General features: G+C 47.6%; 1 protein-coding gene across 2 annotated transcripts in view; it reads right to left on the bottom strand.

The window, feature by feature from the left end:
* pik3r5 (phosphoinositide-3-kinase, regulatory subunit 5) overlaps positions 1-22,032 on the bottom strand; it is a 108,162-nt gene that overhangs the window by 36,212 nt on the left and 49,918 nt on the right. For both annotated transcript variants that reach the window (XM_048555320.2, XM_059653551.1), the window contains 2 exons: positions 10,990-11,059; positions 296-470 (listed from right to left, as the gene is read on the bottom strand). In XM_048555320.2, coding sequence (XP_048411277.2) covers positions 296-470; positions 10,990-11,059 — 245 coding nt within the window. The remainder of the gene's footprint in view (positions 1-295; positions 471-10,989; positions 11,060-22,032) is intronic.

Below are 22,032 nucleotides of genomic sequence, written 5' to 3'. Positions count from 1 at the left end.
CCTGTTGCACCCGCCTTTGTGATACTAAAATGATCCTGCTTTCAAGTTTTGCACCACCTCTAAATTCTGAAATTGCACTCTGCAGATCCGACTCCAGATCCGTAACAGAGATCAGGGAAAACAGTGTTCCAAGTCCGGATCTGTGGGCATCCCAAAGTAATTAGCAAAGCACCATCAACCCCTGTTATCTGTCACTTGGTCAGCTCTGTATCTATTTGGATATTGTCCCTTTAATTCATGAGCTTTGACTGTTGATCAGAACACATTCCTTCATATTAATGGGGAATTTCCTTACCTCAAGAACATGTTGAATGTCATTTAAACTATATTTGACACCAAAAACAGCCTGGTACATGTGCTTAACCAGGGAGACGTAAGAGGTTCCTGGAGACTGTTTGTTGTTGCTGATTCTCTTGGCAACTGACAGAAACTCACTGGATACTTCAGTGGGATTCAATAAAAGCACCGTTCTAAAAAGTAAGAAAAATAAGAAGAAGCAAGTTTAAACTCACTGGTGCAAACACAATCACTGCTCACCGTAAAGCCTTTGAAGATTAAATTCAGCCCTACTTCCTTTGTTTTGGCAACAAATCTGGTTGCACTGCTTGTTTTCAGAAGGGAGGGATAATCGACATTCCAGGTTTCTTGTGGATGGCGTCTCACAGTGGGCCAACATTCCGTCTTTTCACCAAACATCTGCTCTGGAAAGTGCTGAGCTTGGAGATGGGATGGTGGAGTCCACAGGCCTCACTGCCTTCTGCCTCTGCCTGGATTAAGGCCAGAAGGGGAAGACCCATGATCGGCCTTCCCGTCCCGCTGCCGAGCGAGGCCCTAAAGTAGCAACTTAATGATGATCTAAGAGTCCCAGCCATTGAGATGAATCCAGTTACCAGAGGGCCCATTGCCAAAAAGCCAGAAATCAGTCATTCCCTGTTATTTTGCCCAGTTGGATCACTTAAAGAGCAGAGGGCAGGCTTCCTGTGTAAAGACAAAAGAAAGAAGGCAAGCAACCTTTTAAAGTCAGAGTCATCTGCAGAGTCTCCACTTTGGAGCTTTTTGCAGGATTGTGTGGCATGTTATGGGGAGAAAGGGAATCCTAAAGTGGATGCATCCACTCTTCAACTTTTTAAAATGTAAGATGTAAGAGTGACCTTTGAAGCCTCAGAGTGTGTGTGTGTGTGTGTGTGTGTGTGTGTGTATCAGTGTCTGTCTGTCTATGTGTTTATATATCTGTGTCTGTGCGTGTATTAGTGTGTCTGCCTGTGTGTGTGGAGGTGTATGTGTCCATCTGTGTGTGAGTGTGAGAAAAAGGGGACTGAGTGGTTGGGTTAGTGGGGAGGGGTGTTTGCCTCTTTCTCTGGAGGCCACCAGCAGGCAGTGAAACTGTTCCTGACACCCACAGGCAACAGGAGGCCAACTGGGAAATCTCAGTCTCCTGCAATCAACCTTTAATTTGCTGCATGATGCTCACAGGCCAATAGACCTGCCCTTCTCCCACCTTCTCATTCACACTTTCTGGAAAGTGGCTAAGGGCTGGAAGGAATAGGAAGCAAACACACGCAACAACAGTATTAAATTCCATGCCCATCCACCTCAGCTAAAAATTCCTGTAACTCGGTTTCTGTTGCCAAAGTTTCCAAAGAGATGCAATGCAAATGGGAGAAATGATTAATTGTCAATCAAATCTAGTCATAATGAACACGCATTCTTCGGGAACTGTTTTTGCACACTTCTGCACACTTTTCTGCATAGCTGCCAGACCTATGGAGTAATGCAGTTTATTGCCAGTAGGTGTCAGGATTGAGACAAACAATCTAAGGACCCCGAGTTAATGGGAACTGCAGATGCTGGAGAATTCCAAGATAATAAAATGTGAGGCTGGATGAACACAGCAGGCCCAGCAGCATCTCAGGAGCACAAAAGCTGACGTTTCGGGCCTAGACTCTTCATCAGAGAGGGGAATGGGGTGAGGGTTCTGGAATAAATAGGGAGAGAGGGGGAGGCGGACCGAAGATGGAGAAAAGAAGATAGGTGGAGAGAGTATAGGTGGGGAGGTAGGGAGGGGATAGGTCAGTCCAGGGAAGACGGACAGGTCAAGGAGGTGGGATGAGGTTAGTAGGTAGATGGGGGTGCGGCTTGGGGTGGGAGGAAGGGATGGGTGAGAGGAAGAACAGGTTAGGAAGGCAGAGACAGGTTGGACTGGTTTTGGGATGCAGTGGGTGGAGGGGATGAGCTGGGCTGGTTGTGTGGTGCAGTGGGGGGAGGGGACGAACTGGGCTGGTTTAGGGATGCGGTGGGGGAAGGAGAGATTTTGAAGCTGGTGAAGTCCACATTGATACCATTGCGCTGCAGGGTTCCCAAGCGGAATAGGAGTTGCTGTTCCTGCAACCTTCGGGTGGCATCATTGTGGCACTGCAAGAGGCCCATGATGGACATGTCATCTAAAGAATGGGAGGGGGAGTGGAAATGGTTTGCGACTGGGAGGTGCAGTTGTTTATTGCGAACCGAGCGGAGGTGTTCTGCAAAGCGGTCCCCAGGCCTCCGCTTGGTTTCCCCAATGTAGAGGAAGCCACACCGGGTACAGTGGATGCAGTATACCACATTGGCAGATGTGCAGGTGAACCTCTGCTTAATGTGGAAAGTCATCTTGGGGCCTGGGATAGGGGTGAGGGAGGAGGTGTGGGGGCAAGTGTAGCATTTCCTGCGGTTGCAGGGGAAGGTGCCGGGTGTGGCGGGGTTAGAGGGCAGTGTGGAGCGAACAAGGGAGTCACGGAAAGAGTGGTCTCTCCGGAAAGCAGACAGGGGTGGGGATGGAAAATTGTCTTGGGTGGTGGGGTCGGATTGTAGATGGCGGAAGTGTCGGAGGATGAAGCGTTTTATCCGCAGGTTGGTGGGGTGGTGTGTGAGAACGAGGGGGATCATCTTGGGGCGGTTGTGGAGGGGGCGGGGTGTGAGGGATACGTTGCGGGAAATGCGGGAGACGCGGTCAAGGGCGTTCTCGACCACTGCAGGGGAAAAGTTGCTGTCCTTGAAGAACTTGGACATCTGGGATGTGTGGGAGTGGAATGCCTCATCCTGGGAGCAGATGCGACGGAGGCGGAGGAATTGGGAATAGGGGATGGAATTTTTGCAGGAGGGTGGGTGGGAGGAGGTGTATTCTAGGTAGCTGTGGGAGTCGGTGGGCTTGAAATGGACATCAGTTACAAGCTGGTTGCCTGAGATGGAGACTGAGAGGTTCAGGAAGGTGAGGGATGTGCTGGAGATGGCCCAGGTGAACTGAAGGTTGGGGTGGAAGGTGTTGGTGAAGTGGATGAACTGTTCGAGCTCCTCTGGGGAGCAAGAGGCGGCGCCGATACAGTCATCAATGTACCGGAGGAAGAGGTGGGGTTTGGGGCCTGTGTAGGTGCGGAAGAGGGACTGTTCCACGTAACCTACAAAGAGGCAGGCATAGCTGGGGCCCATGCAGGTGCCCATGGCCACCCCCTTAGTCTGTAGGAAGTGGGAGGAATCGAAAGAGAAGTTGTTGAGTGTGAGGACGAGTTCAGCTAGGTGGATGAGTGTGTCGGTGGAGGGGGACTGGTCGGGCCTGCGGGACAGGAAGAAGCGGAGGGCCTTGAGGCCATCTGCATGCGGAATGCAGGTGTATAGGGACTGGATGTCCATGGTGAAAATGAGGTGTTGGGGGCCAGGGAATTGGAAGTCCTGGAGGAGGTGGAGGGCGCAGGTGGTGTCACGGACGTAGGTGGGGAGTTCCTGGACCAAAGGGGAGAAAATGGAATCCAGATAGGTGGAGATGAGTTCGGTGGGGCAGGAGCAGGCTGAGACGATGGGTTGAAGAAGTAGGTGTGGAGGCAAAAGCGGCGGAAAAACTGTTCTATGTCCAATCGTGACTGGTATTCGTTGATGTGTGGTTGTAGGGGGACAAAGGTGAGCCCCTTACTAAGGACTGACCGTTCGTCCTCGGGGGGGGGTCTGGGGGGAAGGTGAAGATGCGGCAGGGCTCAGTGCGGCTGTCTCCTCTGGGGTTGCTGGCTGTGGAGGTTGTGGGCGGAGCGATGAGGTCGTCGGCCGTGGGCGGTGTTCCGTCGGCGTTTGCTGTGGGCGGGGTTCCGTCGGCGTGGGCCGTGGGCGGGGTTTCGCCGGCGTCGGCCGTGGGCGGGGTTCCGTTGGCGTTCGCCGTGGGCGGGGTTCCGTCGGCGTGGGCCGTGGGCGGGGTTCCGTTGGCGGTTGGAGGATCGGGGAGGGCGGCAGCAGCTGCGGTGAGGGTGGTGTGTGAGGTGTTGTGACTGGAAGTGGAGGCGGTGACTGCAGCAGCGGTTCCGGAAGTGGTGTGGCCGGCGGAGGCGGATGTGACGTCTTCAACCACACATCAACGAATACCAGTCACGATTGGACATAGAACAGTTTTTCCGCCGTCTTCGCCTCCATGCCTACTTCTTCAACCGGGAACCTAACCCTACCTCCACTGACCCCTTCACCCGCTTCCAACACAAGTCCTCCTCCTGGACACCACCCCCAGGCCTCCTAACTTCCCTCGACCTCTTCATCTCTAACTGCCGTCGAGACATTAACCTCCTCAACCTCTCCACCCCTCTCACCCACTCCAACCTCTCCCCTGCAGAACGGGCAGCCCTCCTCTCCCTCCGCTCCAACCCCAACCTCACCATCAAACCCGCAGACAAGGGTGGCGCAGTGGTAGTATGGCACACTGACCTCTACATCGCCGAGGCCAAACGCCAACTCTCCGACACCACCTCCTACTGCCCCCTCGATCATGACCCCACACCCGAGCACCAAACCATCATCTCCAACACCATTCATGACCTCATCACCTCAGGGGACCTCCCACCCACAGCCTCCAACCTCACTGTTCCCCAACCCCGCACGGCCCGTTTCTATCTCCTTCCCAAAATCCACAAACCTGCCTGCCCTGGTCGACCCATCGTCTCAGACTGCTCCTGCCCCACCGAACTCATCTCCACCTATCTGGACTCCATTTTCTCCCCTGTGGTCCATGAAGTCCCCACCTACGTCCGTGACACCACCCACGCCCTCCACCTCCTCCAGGACTTCCAATTCCCCGGCCCCCAACACCTCATTTTCACCATGGACATCCAGTACCTATACACCTGCATTCCGCATGCAGATGGCCTCAAGGCCCTCCGCTTCTTCCTGTCCCGCAGGCCCGACCAGTCCCCCTCCACCAACACCCTCATCCGCCTAGCCGAACTCGTCCTCACCCTCAACAACTTCTCTTTCGATTCCTCCCACTTCCTACAGACTAAGGGGGTGGCCATGGGCACCCGCATGGGCCCCAGCTATGCCTGCCTCTTTGTAGGTTACGTGGAACAGTCCCTCTTCCGCACCTACACAGGCCCCAAACCCCACCTCTTCCTCCGTTACATTGATGACTGTATCGGCACCGCCTCTTGCTCCCCAGAGGAGCTCGAACAGTTCATCCACTTCACCAACGCCTTCCACCCCAACCTTCAGTTCACCTGGGCCATCTCCAGCGCATCCCTCACCTTCCTGGACCTCTCAGTCTCCATCTCAGGCAACCAGCTTGTAACTGATGTCCATTTCAAGCACACCGACTCCCACAGCTACCTAGAATACACCTCCTCCCACCCACCCTCCTGCAAAAATTCCATCCCCTATTCCCAATTCCTCCGCCTCCGTCGCATCTGCTCCCAGGATGAGGCATTCCACTCCCATACATCCCAGAAGTCCAAGTTCTTCAAGGACCGCAACTTTCCCCCCACAGTGGTCAAGAACGCCCTTGACCGCGTCTCCCGCATTTCCCGCAACATATCCCTCACACCCCGCCCCCCGCCACAACCGCCCCAAGAGGATCCCCCTCGTTCTCACACACCACCCCACCAACCTGCGGATAAAACGCTTCATCCTCCGACACTTCCGCCATCTACAATCCGACCCCACCACCCAAGACAATTTTCCATCCCCACCCCTGTCTGCTTTCCAGAGAGACCACTCTTTCCATGACTCCCTTGTTTGCTCCACACTGCCCTCCAACCCCACCACACCCGGCACCTTCCCCTGCAACCGCAGGAAATGCTACACTTGCCCCCACACCTCCTCCCTCACCCCTATCCCAGGCCCCAAGATGACTTTCCACATTAAACAGAGGTTCACCTGCACATCTGCCAATGTGGTATACTGCATCCACTGTACCCGGTGTGGCTTCCTCTACATTGGGGAAACCAAGCGGAGGCCTGGGGACCGCTTTGCAGAACACCTCCGCTCGGTTCGCAATAAACAACTGCACCTCCCAGTCGCAAACCATTTCCACTCCCCCTCCCATTCTTTAGATGACATGTCCATCATTGGCCTCCTGCAGTGCCACAATGATGCCACCCGAAGGTTGCAGGAACAGCAACTCCTATTCCGCTTGGGAACCCTGCAGCGCAATGGTATCAATGTGGACTTCACCAGCTTCAAAATCTCCCCTTCCCCCACCGCATCCCTAAACCAGCTCAGTTCGTCCCCTCCCCCCACTGCACCACACAACCAGCCCAGCTCATCCCCTCCACCCACTGCATCCCAAAACCAGTCCAACCTGTCTCTGCCTCCCTAACCTGTTCTTCCTCTCACCCATCCCTTCCTCCCACCCCAAGCCACACCTCCATCTCCTACCTACTAACCTCATCCCACCTCCTTGACCTGTCCGTCTTCCCTGGGCTGACCTATCCCCTCCCTACCTCCCCACCTGTACTCTCCTCTCCACCTATCTTCTTTTCTCTCCATCTTCGGTCCGCCTCCCCCTCTCTCCATATTTATTCCAGAACCCTCACCCCATTCCCGTCTCTGATGAAGGGTCTAGGCCCGAAACGTCAGCTTTTGTGCTCCTGAGATGCTGCTGGGCCTGCTGTGTTCATCCAGCCTCACATTAGAGGGGGCTTGATAGGCTTTGCTTCAAGTCAGTGAATACTCTCCAACAGTTTGAGCCATTGTTTAGAAAAAAAATTAATCAACTCTTCAAGGTTACCATCACGCACCTCTGAAGCAGATGAGCCCAGGCCTCCTAGTCTAAGGGTAGGGGCACCACAAGAATACTCTCATTTTCACAGCATCCTGATCTGGGGTGTTATTTTTTAGACTGCAATACAGATGTAGCTGAGATAGTTTCAGAGACCCCAGTGAGGTTGGTTGGCTGCATCGAGGCCTTGGTTATATAATAATGGTCATTATGTAACAGGTTTCCTTTTAATATATTGTTAGATGAATTGTTTGCTGAATTGTTTTGCTAATTTAGACACGATTTTAAAGGTTTCCCATTCTCTTCACTTGTAAGATGAAAAAATAGGTAAACTGGTCATTCATTTCATTTCTGTTCGTGGAACATTGCTTATCCATCCACATCTACAGGAGAAGAAAGACTAAATTTCATTTTAAATTAATGCAAGTTAAGTGCATTTGAGAGACATTCTATTATATAAATTTAGGTTATTTCTAAACAGATGCAATGCAAATGGGAGAAATGATTAATTATCAATCAAATATCGTAAAAATCAAACGAGCCATGAGTAAATATGTCCCTCTGAGACAGGCAAGAAGGGTTAAGATAAAGGAACCTTGGATGACGAGAGCGGTGGAGCTTCTTGTGAAAAGGAAGAAGGTGGCTTACATAAGGTGGAGGAAGCTAGGGTCAAGTTCAGCTAGAGAGGATTACACGCAGGCAAGGAAGGAGCTCAAAAATGGTCTGAGGAGAGCCAGGAGGGGGCACGAGAAAGGCTTGGCAGAACGAATTAGGGAAAACACAAAGGCATTTTACACTTACGTGAGGAATAAGAGAATGGTCAAAGAAAGAGTAGGGCCGATCAGGAATAGCATAGGGAACTTGTGTGTGGAGTCTGAGGAGGTAGGGGAAGCCCTCCATGAGTTTTTTGCTTCTGTCTTTATGAAAGAAATGAACTTTGTAGTGAATGAAACCTTTGAAGAGCAGGTGTGCATGCTGGAATGGATAGAGATAGAGGAAGCTGATGCGCTGAAAATTTTGTCAAACATTAAGATTGACAAGTCGCCAGGCCCGGACCAGATTTGTCCTTGGCTGCTTTGGGAAACGAGAAATGCAATTGCTTCGCCACTTGCGAGGATCTTTGCATCCTTGCTCTCCACTGGAGTCGTACCTGAGGACTGGAGAGAGGCAAATGTAATTCCTCTCTTCAAGAAAGGAAATAGGGAAATCCCCAGCAATTATAGACCAGTAAGTCTCACGTCTGTCGTCTGCAAGGTGTTAGAAAGGATTCTGAGGGATAGGATTTATGACCATCTGGAAGAGCATGGCTTGATCAAATGCAGTCAACACGGCTTTGTGAGGGGCAGGTCATGCCTCACAAATCTTATCGAGTTCTTTGAGGATGTGACTAGAAAAGTTGATGAGGGTCGAGCTGTGGATGTGGTGTATATGGACTTCAGTAAGGCATTTGATAAGGTTCCCCATGGTAGGCTCATTCAGAAGGTCAGGAGGAATGGGATACAGGGGAACTTAGCTGTCTGGATACAGAATTGGCTGGCCAACAGAAGGCAGCGAGTGGTAGTAGAAGGAAAATATTCTGCCTGGAAGTCAGTGGTGAGTGGTGTTCCACAGGGCTCTGTCCTTGGGCCTCTACTGTTTGTAATTTTTATTAATGACTTGGATGAGGGGATTGAAGGATGGGTCAGCAAGTTTGCAGACGACACGAAGGTTGGGGGTGTCGTTGACAGTATAGAGGGCTGTTGTAGGCTGCAGCGGGACATTGACAGGATGCAGAGATGGGCTGAGAGGTGGCAGATGGAGTTCAACCTGGATAAATGCGAGATGATGCATTTTGGAGGGTTGAATTTGAAAGCTGAGTACAGGATTAAGGATAGGATTCTTGGCAGTGTGGAGGAACAGAGGGATCTTGGTGTGCAGATACATAGATCCCTTAAAATGGCCACCCAAGTGGACAGGGTTGTTAAGAAATCATATGGTGTTTTGGCTTTCATTAACAGGGGATTGAGTTTAAGAGTTATGAGATCTTGTTGCAGCTCTATAAAACTTTGGTTAGACCGCACTTGGAATACTGCGTCCAGTTCTGGTCGCCCTATTATAGGAAAGATGTGGATGCTTTGGAGACAGTTCAGAGGAGGTTTACCAGGATGCTGCCTGGACTGGAGGGCTTATCTTATGAAGAGAGGTTGACTGAGCTTGGTCTCTTTTCATTGGAGAAAAGGAGGAGGAGAGGGGACCTAATTGAGGTATACAAGATAATGAGAGGCCGAGATAGAGTTGATAGCCAGAGACTATTTCCCAGGGCAGAAATGGCTAACACGAGGGGTCATAGTTTTAAGCTGGTTGGAGGAAAGTATAGAGGGGATGTCAGAGGCGGGTTCTTTACACAGAGAGTTGTGAGAGCATGGAATGCGTTGCCAGCAGCAGTTGTGGAAGCAAGGTCATTGGGGTCATTTAAGAGATTGCTGGACATGCATATGGTCACAGAAATTTGAGGGTGCATACATGAGGATCAATGGTTGGCACAACATCGTGGGCTGAAGGGCCTGTTCTGTGCTGTACTGTTCTATGTTCTATGTTCTAAATTTAGTCATAATAAACACGCATTTTTTGGGAACTGATTTTGCACACTTTTACACAGATTGAATGAATAAATATATATTGGCATGATATTTTACAGTGTCTTGCTGTATAACTTAATATACGGGTGATTGCTGGCACACAGAATTAATAGCAAAATGGGAACACTTATTTGTATGCAATGTAGCATTTTCTGAAAAAAATCAAATGTTATCCGGCTATGCTGGTAACTGTATCATAGCAAATGCAGTAGATCACAGAATCCCTAAAGTGTGGAAACATTTCTTCCAGGCAATGACAATAGCAACTGCAGTTCTTCCAAAATTTTATTTAGCGTTTAACTCTCTTTGTATATCATTTGACATAATAATACCATAACTCTGCAGCCCAATGGTATCAATGTGGACTTCACAAGCTTCAAAATCTCCCCCTCCCCCACTGCATCCCAAAACCAGCCCAGCTCGTCCCCTCCCCCCACTGCACCCCAAAACTAGCCCAGCTCATCCCCGCCTCCCTAAGCTGTTCTTCCTCTCACCTATCCCCTCCTCCCACCTCAAGCCACACCTCCATTTACCACCTACTAACGTCACCCCGTCCCCTTGACCCGTCCTTCCTCCCTGGACTGACCTATCCTCTCCCCACTGCCCCACCTATACGCTCCTTTCCACCTATCTTCTCCTCTATCCATCTTCGGTCTGCCTCCCCCTCTCTCCCTATTTATTCCAGAACCCTCTCCCCATCCCCCTTTCTGCTGAAGGGTCTAGGCCTGAAACGTCAGCTTTTGTGCTCCTGAGATGCTGCTTGGCCTGCTGTGTTCATCCAGCTCCACACTTTGTTGCCATGATTTACTCCTTTGTTTTTCAGCTGAACACACGTTGCTTGGGATTGTCACAATGCTGGTTCATTGCAATTATTGTTCTTTTTGTATGAAGTGGAGGTTTTACACTTAAATGACCTTTGTGTCTGACCCTTCCCAATGATCAGGCTGGATACTGGCACCAATACACAATGGCTTGCCTGTGGTCAGCTGTGGGGGAATTCCAGTGGCCGACATGTTTCAACTGTTCTACTGTAGCTCAGAAACTCTGGTTGATCCTCAGGAACAAGGAGACAGCATATCAGCCATTGACTGGTGTGAGTTTCAGAGACAGCAACGGTGATGTGTAAACAAATGCCATAAGAGTTCCTTGCATTATTTTTGAAATTTAAAACGTGTTGAAATGTTGTAAAAAACTTTGCTTTTGGTGTCAAGAGGTTCATTTGGCTTTGCTTATTTTTAGAATCAGCAAGTCAAGCGTCTCCTTCCACTTGCTTTCAATTGACAGGGCTGAGAACGAGATATGATTAATCTGTTTATACTTTGGATGAAATGATAAAAGACAATGTGAAAATTTCTCCACTTATCTGGTCCTTACATTGTTTTGCTTTGAAGGTTTTTGGTTGTTAACCCTTGTTCTGCTCTCACCAACCTCTGGAACGAGATTCCTATAAGGTGAAACAACTTGTTATAATGAAAGATATTTTCTAGGTCAATTTATCCTTCAAACAGCAAAGGTTGTCAATTGGAAATTAAAATTTCTTTAGAAATAATAACAATTCAAAGCTTCACATGCTGTAATTAATTCTGCAGTATAAATTCAGGGAGATCAATTCTTATTGCACAGTTATAGATTAACAGCTAAAGGCTTATATCATTTTTTATAAGATAGCAAAGTGTGGGGCTGGATGAACACAGCAGGCCAAGCAGATCTTAGGAGCACAAAAGCTGACGTTTTGGGCCTATACCCTCCATTAGAAAAAGCTTCTGATGAAGGGTCTAGGTCTGAAACATCAGCTTTTGTGCTCCTAAGACGCTGCTTGGCCTGCTGTGTTCATCCAGCCCCACACTTTGTTATATTGGATTCGCCAGCATCTGCAGTTCTCATTATCTCTTATCATTGTTTATAGTAATTTATAACTACATAAAATAATTCAAATTAAATAAAGCAAACACATTGCTACGACATTCATGAATTTTACATCAATCTTTCTGCATTTGTTTCAACTTAAACCAGACATAGAGCCATAGAGTCATATAGCATGGAAACAGACCCTTCGGTCCAACCAGTCCATGCCAAATATGATCCCAAACTAAACTAATCCCACCTGCGTACTCCTGGCCCCAAACCTTTCCTATTCATGTATCCATCCAAATCCACATGTGAACCACCCTCTGTGTAAAAAAATTGCCTCATGTCTTTTTTAAAACCTCTCTCCTCTCATCTTAAAAATGTGTCCCAGGTCTTGAAATTTCCCACCTTAAGAAAAAGACAACTACCACCAACTCTATCTATACCTGTTATTATTTTATCAACATCTATCAGGTTACCTTTCAACCTTCTATGCTCCAGTGAAAAAAGTCCCAGTCTATCAGCCTTTCCTTATAACTCAAACATTTTATACCCGGCAACATCCTGGTAAATCTCTCCAGAACTCCCTCCAGCTTGGTAATATCCTTCCTATAACTGAGCGACCAGAACTGGACACAGTATTCCAGAAGAGGCCTCACCAATGTCCTGTACAACCTCAACATAACGTTCCAACTCCCATACTCAAAGGACTGAGCAACAAAGAGAAGTGTGTCAAATGCCTCTTTAACAATCCTGTCTATGTGTGACACAAACTTTAAAGATTTATGTACCTGCACCCCTTGGTCCCTCTGTTGTACAACACTACACAAGGCTCTACCATTAATTGTATAAGCCCTACCCTTGTTTATTATAGCAAAATGCATACCTCGCATTTATCCAGACTGAACTCCATCTGCCAATTTTCATGAGAAACAATGCCACTTTGTGCCTATTTCAGATATGACAACGGGTTGTCTGTGGTCATACTATCAGGTTTGCATCATTTGAGTGAATTAGATTTCCCCTGTAAGTGTGTGCGTTGATTAATCCAGTGAAAATAGCATCAAAGCAAGAACTCCAGAAAGTGCATCCCTGAATCAGTTTCTATCTACTGATGGTTAAAATGATCAATGTGTTCTGAAGACTTGCTGAATCCAGACTAACGGAGAAAAAAAGCCCAAGCAAGATTGTGTTTTTTAAAACTCAACAACACAATTTGCAGTCATTTTGAACTTGATGATCCGAGCATTACTAATGATGACGTCCATTTTGTAGAATCAGACATCAACAATTTCTTGTATGTCTCTGCCTGTCATCTTTCATGAAGTGTTAGCACCTTGATGTGAACTAGTCAAGACTTCATGACTTGTAATGTTCAGGAACAGCCTCCTGTTTCCAGCACAGTTGGGTGACAAACCTTACAAATTGATTTGTGAAAATTTTAAGTGGGAGAATATTAATTAGACATTTGGATTTTAATCAAAACAATTGATTTTCAATGGATAAAAATGCAAATCATTGTGATAATTATTATTGTAGTGATCCAATATAGGATTTAGAAATATTCTCACCAACACATAACATGGTATCTGATGTACTTCTCCATTGGGCTACAGCAGAGACACTCCTCCCACTGCTTTCCTGCCTCGCTCCGAACCTGTGTCCTAAGTGGAGATGCCCACAGGTTGGGTCTGGTGAAGCTCTTAAGAGGCCAATTAATTGACAATTAAGTCCTGCATTCAACTTCTTGCTGCTATTTTAACAGCAGCAGGGGGCATGGGTATCAGGCAAAGAGGTGGGGCAGGGATGTGGTAGAAACCTGCTTTAGGGAGGACTGATGACTTATGGGTGTTAACCCCCACACTCCCTGCATCCCACCCCAGCTGGGGTCTTCCAGCCAGGCCCTCCTCTTGCCTTGACTGGCTCCATTGCTCTTACCTTATCGCATTAAGGGGCTGTAGTCCCGCTCAAACCTGGTGTCACTGGGACTACTGAGCACAACACTTGGCTGATCTGATGGGGGGCTACTGAGCACAGCACTTGGCTGACCTGATGGTCCAGCAGTTCTCTGAAGTGGAACCTTCTTCCTGGAACAGGACCCTCCAGAGTGAAATGGCAGACTCCTTCCCATGCCTTTACACAAGCTGGGGGTGGGGGATAGGTAGAGAATGTGACACTCTGTAAAACCCAGCCCATTTTAAGAAATGTGGAGTTAAGATGTGTAGTGGAAAATGCAAAACAATTAAAAATTTAAAAGTGTGCCTGAGACAGGGTGAAATTCTTTAATTTGGACTCCGTTCTATGAACAATTTACTGTTTTAATATCACACGTTGACATGGTTTCACTGGAGAGAGACTACAATGTCTCAATACATTAAAGAGTTAAATGTGCAGGAAACTCCATGTAGTCTACATTTTATGTAAATTGGGAAATGAGTACAACGTCATGGGACCATCATCCCAGGGTTTCTGTTTGATTCGAAAAGCCTGATGGCATTTCAGGTTTGGAAAATCTCTATCAATCTCACTCATCTTTATCAACCTCAAAAAGAAAGTGTTACAAGAAACTGATCTTTGCTACCCAATCTTTCATACCACAAACAAAGGAATCCAACAGTACACAGCACAGTTTTCCTGAATGATCCCACTGAATATTTGAAGGATTTAAAAGCACAGAGCCTGATGGGGTGGCTGAAGATTAACTAAATCTAATAGACCAATGACATGCAAGGTTCAATAGTATTGCCCATATTGAATGGGCTCATCTCAATCAGAGCAACAGTAAGCATATGAAATTTGGCCTCAGTACCCCAGAAGAGGGAATAGAAAGATTTTATCTCTTTATAGTTATCCAGTGTCTTGCGTTGCAAGAAATTCTGGAAATGAGGAGATGACCAGAATGGAATTGATTGTGATTCCTACAGCAGTTTAATAGCATGCTGACTGTCAAGGATCACACTTTAGAAAGGTAAGGTTCTGGATGGGGACTAGTGCCTGTGAAACTATCCAGGACAGAAGAAACTGTGAGCAATGAATAAAACTGTAATGATCACAAATCAAATAAAAGTCATTAGATATTCATTGACTTTGCATCTTCAAATAGAAGGTATAGAAGCAGCACCAAAATTGGCTCTCTTTGCTTTATTGAATTTAAAGTAGGTTCTCGAAAACAGAGAATTGAGCGACTTCACCTTGTGGAGAGATTGGAGAAGCAAAGATTCTTGAGCTTGGAACTGACTAGATTATGGGAAGATTGAGAGGAGGCTTTCAGCCTTATGAAGGGTTTAACTGGAACAGATAGTGTGATACCTTTCACTGGCAAGATGGTCACTAACCAGAGTACACAACTTTCAGTCATTTATAAAAAACACTTGGGAGAGATGTGGGCAAATAGTTAAATACAATCATTTGGTACGGTCTGCAATCCTGAAAGTATAGAGGGGCCAATGTTAAATGCAGGGCACCTAAACTGTGGGCGAACAACATAAGGGAAATTGTGGAGCCATGGGAGTTGTTGGTGTGACCATGGAGTGAAAGTCAGGCATGGGGAGTGGGGTTGAAGGTCAAGGGTGATAATAGAAAATGAAGGTGAATGTCGGGAGTAGGGAGTGAAGGTCAGAGATGGGAGTAGGGAATGAAAGTTAGAGTGGGGTAGGGAGTGAAGGTCAGCGTGGGGTAGGGAGTGAAGGTCAGGCATGGGAGTGTGTCGTGGCCCACAGCCAGATGATGCAAATGTATTCTGAGGCTTCCAGGCTGGAACCCACCTCCTGGACCATCAAGCTGCTGCCACAGGCATAGAAATAAGTCTTGAAGAGATGGAAGAGATCTAGGACAACACACATCGTGGGAAGGACTGACCCGGGACTTGAGATTACAAGACAGGACTGGAAAATCAGAGACGGTTGGTCAACCTGTTTTAATGTAAATTTGCAAAGGAAACTGGCTACATATTAAAATGGAAACATATGCAGGGCTGTGCAAAGAGAAGTGGTGGGAGAATTGGATAAATCTTTCTAAATACCAGCAAGGTCTGGATGGGAAGAATAGTTCTTTGCAAGGTTAATTGCAAGGTTCTTTTGAATTGTTAAGGCAGTAAACCTCTCTAAAGCTTTTCTCTTGTGTTGAAGGTAACCAAGCAAAATAGTCTGGGATTTGTGCCGACATTTACAATTTACATTCCTGAATCCCGATGCATTGCATTTCTCAGATAGTCTTGCCAGGTTCCCAGTTGGATTGAGAATTCCACAAACTTTAATAAAATTATTATATTGTATTTAGAACATACCCAGCCAAGAAGTTACCCGGATAGTGAAAGGAACAAAACAGAAGCAAATTTTCAGTTGCCGGAATTGCAAAATAAAAAGGACTTCAAATTCCCCTTAGCGTTACATTATTGTTTATTCATTGACTGAGATTGTCTACATCTTCTAATTTCAATTGCTTGGAAATTTTCACTTCTGCTTCCCATTTTAATATTTAAATTAGGGCTCAAAGTGCACTTTTCGACAAACCAGCTGCATGGTGGAGAATGGGTTTAAGCTTCGGGTGAGCTATGTCTTTCACTCTGTTCACAAGGACACAATGAAGTAAGTTGGAATCAACCTGGGTGAACCTTCCAAAAGATCCAGAGCAAAATTTAGGGGCGGCATAGTGGCTCAGTGGTTAGCACCACAGCCTCACAGCACCAAGGACCTGGCTTCGATTCCAGCCTTGGGAGACTGTTTGTGTGGTGTTTTCACATTCTCCATGTGTCTCTGTGGGCTTCCTCCCACTGTCCAAACATGTGCAGGCTGGTTGGACTGGCCATGCTAAATTGCCTGCAGTGTTCAGGGCTGTGTAGATTAGGCGGATGGGTCTGGATGGGACGCTTTGAGGGTCAGCATGGACTTGTTTGGCCAAAGGGCCTGTTTCCATGCTGTAGGGATTCTATGAAGCAAAATCCACCCAAGAGCTTGACACTTTCGATCAAAGTCTGTTTCTGTTCCCATTTAATAAGATAGTAAAACTTTGGATGAACCATAAGAAGATCTAAACAATGCATTTTTCACTCAACGTTATCACAATGCAAGCCATTTATTTGCACTATATTACACAGTATTCTATCTCAAAGCGCAGTGGATAGCATTCCTGCCTCTAAACTAAGGTTTAAGGCCCACTCCAGGACTTAATAGCCAAGAAAGTCTGTTCATAGTGTGGACAAACAGGTTGAGTATCACCTTGTTAAATTCTACCAACCTTAACCTACAGCAGGCAGAAAGAAAAGAAATTCCTCATCAGCCATGTGATGAAAAGAAATTGAGCCTCTACCATCATAATCCCTAGTAACAAGCCCCTAAATGTAGAGAGATAGTAAGAACAGCCGATGTTGGAGTCAGAGATAACGTAGTGTGCAGCTGGATGAACACAGCAGGCCAGGCAGCATCAGAGGAGCAGGAAAGCTGACGTTTTGGGTCAGGGCCCTTCTGAAGAAAACATGCAGTTTCTGAAAAAGAGTCCTGATCTGAAATGTCAGCTTTCCTGCTCCACCAATACTGCCTGGCCAGCGGAGCTCCTTCAGCTCCATAGTGTGTTAGAGTTAAGGTTAGGTCAATATACATGCTGCCACAGCAGCTCAAACTCATGGAGCAGCAAGGGCAATGCAGACCCAATTGGTTCCTACAACTCAGTGTTTGATTGTAGTTCTGGCTGGGTGGAAGGTCCTGCACTCATTGCCCTCCCAGGGTGGATATTGTGGTGCTATGAATCAGGAACTGTGTTCAGACAGAGAACTCATGCAGAAGCATTTGGGAACAGTGGTCACAACACCAATAAGCTCAGAACAATAATGAGTAAAGGACAAGTAAAAACACAATTGTAAAACATATTCATCAGGAAGATAATAAAATGTGAGGCTGGATGAACACAGCAGGCGAAGCAGCATCTCAGGAGCACAAAAGCTGACGTTTCGGGCCTAGACCCTTCATCAGAGAGGGGGATGGGGGGAGGGAACTGGAATAAATAGGGAGAGAGGGGGAGGCGGACCGAAGATGGAGAGTAAAGAAGATAGGTGGAGAGAGTATAGGTGGGGAGGTAGGGAGGGGATAGGTCAGTCCAGGGAAGACGGACAGGTCAAGGAGGTGGGATGACGTTAGTAGGTAGATGGGGGTGCGCCTTGGGGTGGGAGGAAGGGATGGGTGAGAGGAAGAACCGGTTAGGGAGGCAGAGACAGGTTGGACTGGTTTTGGGATGCAGTGGGTGGGGGGGAAGAGCTGGGCTGGTTGTGTGGTGCAGTGGGGGGAGGGGACGAACTGGGCTGGTTTAGGGATGCAGTAGGGGAAGGGGAGATTTTGAAACTGGTGAAGTCCACATTGATACCATTGGGCTGCAGCCTCACATTTTATTATCTTGGACAGCCCAGCTCTTCCCCCCCACCCACTGCATCCCAAAACCAGTCCAACCTGTCTCTGCCTCCCTAACCGGTTCTTCCTCTCACCCATCCCTTCCTCCCACCCCAAGCCGCACCCCCATCTACCTACTAACGTCATCCCACCTCCTTGACCTGTCCGTCTTCCCTGGACTGACCTATCCCCTCCCTACCTCCCCACCTATACTCTCTCCACCTATCTTCTTTACTCTCCATCTTCGGTCCGCCTCCCCCTCTCTCCCTATTTATTCCAGTTCCCTCTCCCCATCCCCCTCTCTGATGAAGGGTCTAGGCCCGAAACGTCAGCTTTTGTGCTCCTGAGATGCTGCTTCGCCTGCTGTGTTCATCCAGCCTCACATTTTATTATCTTGGAATTCTCCAGCATCTGCAGTTCCCATTATCTCTTCATCAGGAAGATGCCAGGTTTCAGGGAGTTGATAGGAAATCTGATCCTGATGAATTAGAATCATGGATTAGTAGGTAAGTCAGTAAATGAATGTTTGGTTAGCTGACAACTGTTTTGTGATGCAGAGTGATACTAACAGCATGGGTTCAATTCCTGCACTGGCTGAGGTTACCATGAAGGACTTTCCTCCTCAACATCTCCCTTTGCCTGAGGAGTGGTAACCATCGCCAGTCATCCCTGTCTAGAAGAGGGTAGGCCTGTAAGGCTATAATGACTGTACCTTTAGTTTGGGCCCAGACTTAAAGCATTCCCATTTGAAAAGCAAATCTACATTGGTAACTAAAGACTTAATTATTAAAATGAAATAGAAAGAGGAAGTTTATATTAATGCCAGATTCATTCTTCAGTAGGAAATCAAGTTAAATACACAAAGCACAATGTGATGGGTGCTGAGAAAGGAAACAAGGGGGCAAAGCATTAAAATAGATTAGTGGGTGACATAAAAGGGAACCCAAAAGTCCATTTGTAAAAGGGGAATCAAAGCAAGGATGTGGATGGTTACAGACCAAAAATTAATCTTCTTGTGGAGGCAGATAACTGCTGAGACAATAAATGAGGAATTTGCTTCTGTTTTCATGAAAACAGAGAGTTATTGCCAAGGCTAGAGGAAGGGCAGACGTAGTCGTGAAATTTTGATTTGATAAAATAATGAAAAAGAGATGCTTAAATGATTGGAAATACTCAATGCAAAACAATCACCCAGATGATATAGGTTGCATACCCAGTTGCTAAAGTGGAAGATGCAGCGGCTTAGATCACAATCATTATTTGGGATGTGGTAACCATAGTGATAATGGCTTTGTGGGTCAACCCACAGCAGGCAGACTGTTGCTGTAAAAGTAGGCAGCTCACCACCACCTTCTCAATGGTAAACAGGGATGGGCAATAAATGCCGGCTAGCCAGCAATGCCCACACCCCACAGGTGAAGAAAATGCCATCAGGCTAATAATCCAGCGGCCTGCAAACAATGGGCTGAATCTTACATATATTTGGCTAAGTGATAACGGGAATTGCAGATGCTGGAGAATCCAAGATAATAAAATGTGAGACTGGATGAACACAGCAGGCCCAGCAACATCTCAGGAGCACAAAAGCTGACGTTTCTAGGCCCGAAACGTCAGCTTTTGTGCTCCTCAGATGCTGCTGGGCCTGTTGTGTTCATCCAGCCTCACATTTTATTATCATATATTTGGCTAAGTCTGAGTTCTGTTGAGCTTTTTGAAGGACTTTTCACCATGCGGCCTATCCCACCTTACTTGCCGTATTAATTATTTACCACCCTCCACCATGGTGTGTCTCGCTTCCAACTTCTGCCCCACCTTACATCGCACTGTTCCTGGAACAATGTGCCATTCTGTGAGTATCCACTGAAACATGGGCTTCTCATGTGGTCTGCAGCAACTTTAAAAGTACTTGGACAGGCTCTGGCATTCCAAAGCTGGCTGGAGTCAGTACAATGGCGGAGAAGGGAAAGATAACACTCTGACTCTCCTCCGACAGGGACCTGGAGGATGGGCTGGTCCAGAGGAAGCACGTACTCATCCCAGAGGGTGAGCAAAGGCAGCAGCAACATCAGACCTTGCCAGCCTGGTCGGTGCAAATCAGTGCTGTCTCCATGGTGCAACAGAATGGTGAGCAGTGCCATAAAGTGACTTTTTCTCTCTTGCTCAACCAGGGTAAGTATCACACTCTTCTCCCTGGTATCTCAGAATCTCCTCTGCTACAGCGCCCACTGCCCATCAAGGCTCATACCCTACCACTCTCAATATTGTCTGCAACACCTTCCCTCACTTGGTCTCATCCTGATACCCCTGCACTCCTACTGCAGCTACCTTATCTGCATCCTCAGTCCCTCGGGACACCTCAACATCTTACCCCTTGACTTGCACAAGCACTAACAGCCATGTCACCTGCTGACATCTCATACCCCCACTGCTCAGTGACGTTACAGGAGTTGACATTCCAGAAGGAGGCAACCAGAGATCATACGATGGAGTATTCCTGACATTCGGATGCTCACCTCCTACAAGGAGAGAATCTGGGCCCTCACAAGAGAAGCCCAGAAGCAGTCCTCCAGGAATGTAGAAATATCCTCCTGAAGAGTAAATACCACTCTTTATTCCATTGCCACTCTCCCATTAACAGTGAGGAGCTGCTGAACTTTCACACACACTTACCCTCCATTTTCCCCTCCACTCAACCTCAGGACCAAAGGCATAGCGACAGAAACACAGGGACCCTGGTTCACTTTCCAGGTGCCCCTTCCTCACCGGGCGATAGGCTGATGCTAATAGTCAGCCAGCTGGAGGAGGATCCACACACAAAGGCCCCTCCCAAAATCTCCTCTCAGGACACCTGACTTCCACCCTGCCTGACCCCACCTCCTCCTGGACCTTGGATTTTTGAGCACAGGAAAGTCAACTTGTCTCTGACAAGATGACACTTGACATGTGTGTGCATGTCAGGACACAAGCTTCCCAGCCCACCTGGGCCACCCCACCAAACCTCCAGAGTTAAAAGTCTCCACAGTCAATTGAGCTCCTCTCACTCCAGCTGCAGGACAAGGAAATGCACCAAGATGCAGTGGGAGGGAGGGGAACAAGCATTTTTGAAGGCACCTTGAGGCCTAGGTGACAACTACTGCTATCCCCAACTCCCCTGAGCTGAAGGCCCCAGTGCTGGAGAGTAAGCTGTGAGGCTCAGTCCCCAACAACAGCCGCTCTTTCCCCTCCCCCCACACCTCTATCTTTTCCCTTAATTCCTGTTGACAGGCCCAATGGAGTGAATGTGACCCAGGCCCTTGACTGACATGTTGAGATAAGGACGGTCAATCCCCAGATTGGAGTCTGTCTCCTGTGCTGTAATAATCCACTCTCTGAACTGGTAACTGTGGAGTCAAAGGACTGACTCACTCCCTGAACTGCAGATACAAACACTGGTGACTGATAAAACCCAGACACTCAACTTTGACAAATTCATGGACTGTGATATCCCTTGACCTATTGGGAGGTAATCCAATGGGACACTCCCTGGATTTCAGTGAGAACGAAAACTCTAAGACTTTGAGATTAACACAACACTCTGCTGTACAGCAAGATGTGTGCCCCCACAGATGGAGAACAGCTAAGCAACAAGGCAATTTGTCTGGTCGTATGCTAATTGCAAGGAAAGGCAAAACTAAGCATGGATGCCATTTACATGCGGGTTGGTGCTAAGAGAGCGAGCTTTGAGATGTAACCTGGTCCAGTCCATGAGCCTGTGTGCACAAATTCCTCACTGTAGTCTTTCACTAGGAGTTACCAGTATGCCCTATAATCCCAGTGCATGGTTCAGCACATGGCCAGTGTGTTGGAGAGGTACCAGGATGGTGGTGAGGAGTTGCCTGATGCTGGAGAAAGTGTGCCTGTGGCTCACGCCCATGCATCATGCCCTGGGCTGGGGATTGGTCACTGGCAACTTGGCGGCTGTTTAGAGCAAATGGTGAGGTGAATCCACCAGATAGCTGCCCCAGATTCCATGTCAAGGTTTCTTGGTGTCAAACTTGTTTCACAAGTTTGGTAAAATGGGAGGCTGAATATTATCCAGGCAAACTGTCAACAAGGGATTGGACAAGCAGCTACCCCTCTCAATTGCTATCTCTCCAGGCCAATTGTAAAAAGCATCAAAGATCAAGCAGACGCTCCTGAAGCTGGGATGGGT

This window comes from Stegostoma tigrinum, chromosome 22 (assembly GCF_030684315.1).
Source record: "Stegostoma tigrinum isolate sSteTig4 chromosome 22, sSteTig4.hap1, whole genome shotgun sequence".
NCBI lineage: Eukaryota > Metazoa > Chordata > Chondrichthyes > Orectolobiformes > Stegostomatidae > Stegostoma > Stegostoma tigrinum.
Note: the sequence above shows the minus strand (reverse complement) of the source record. Positions and strands in the feature narration are given on the sequence as shown.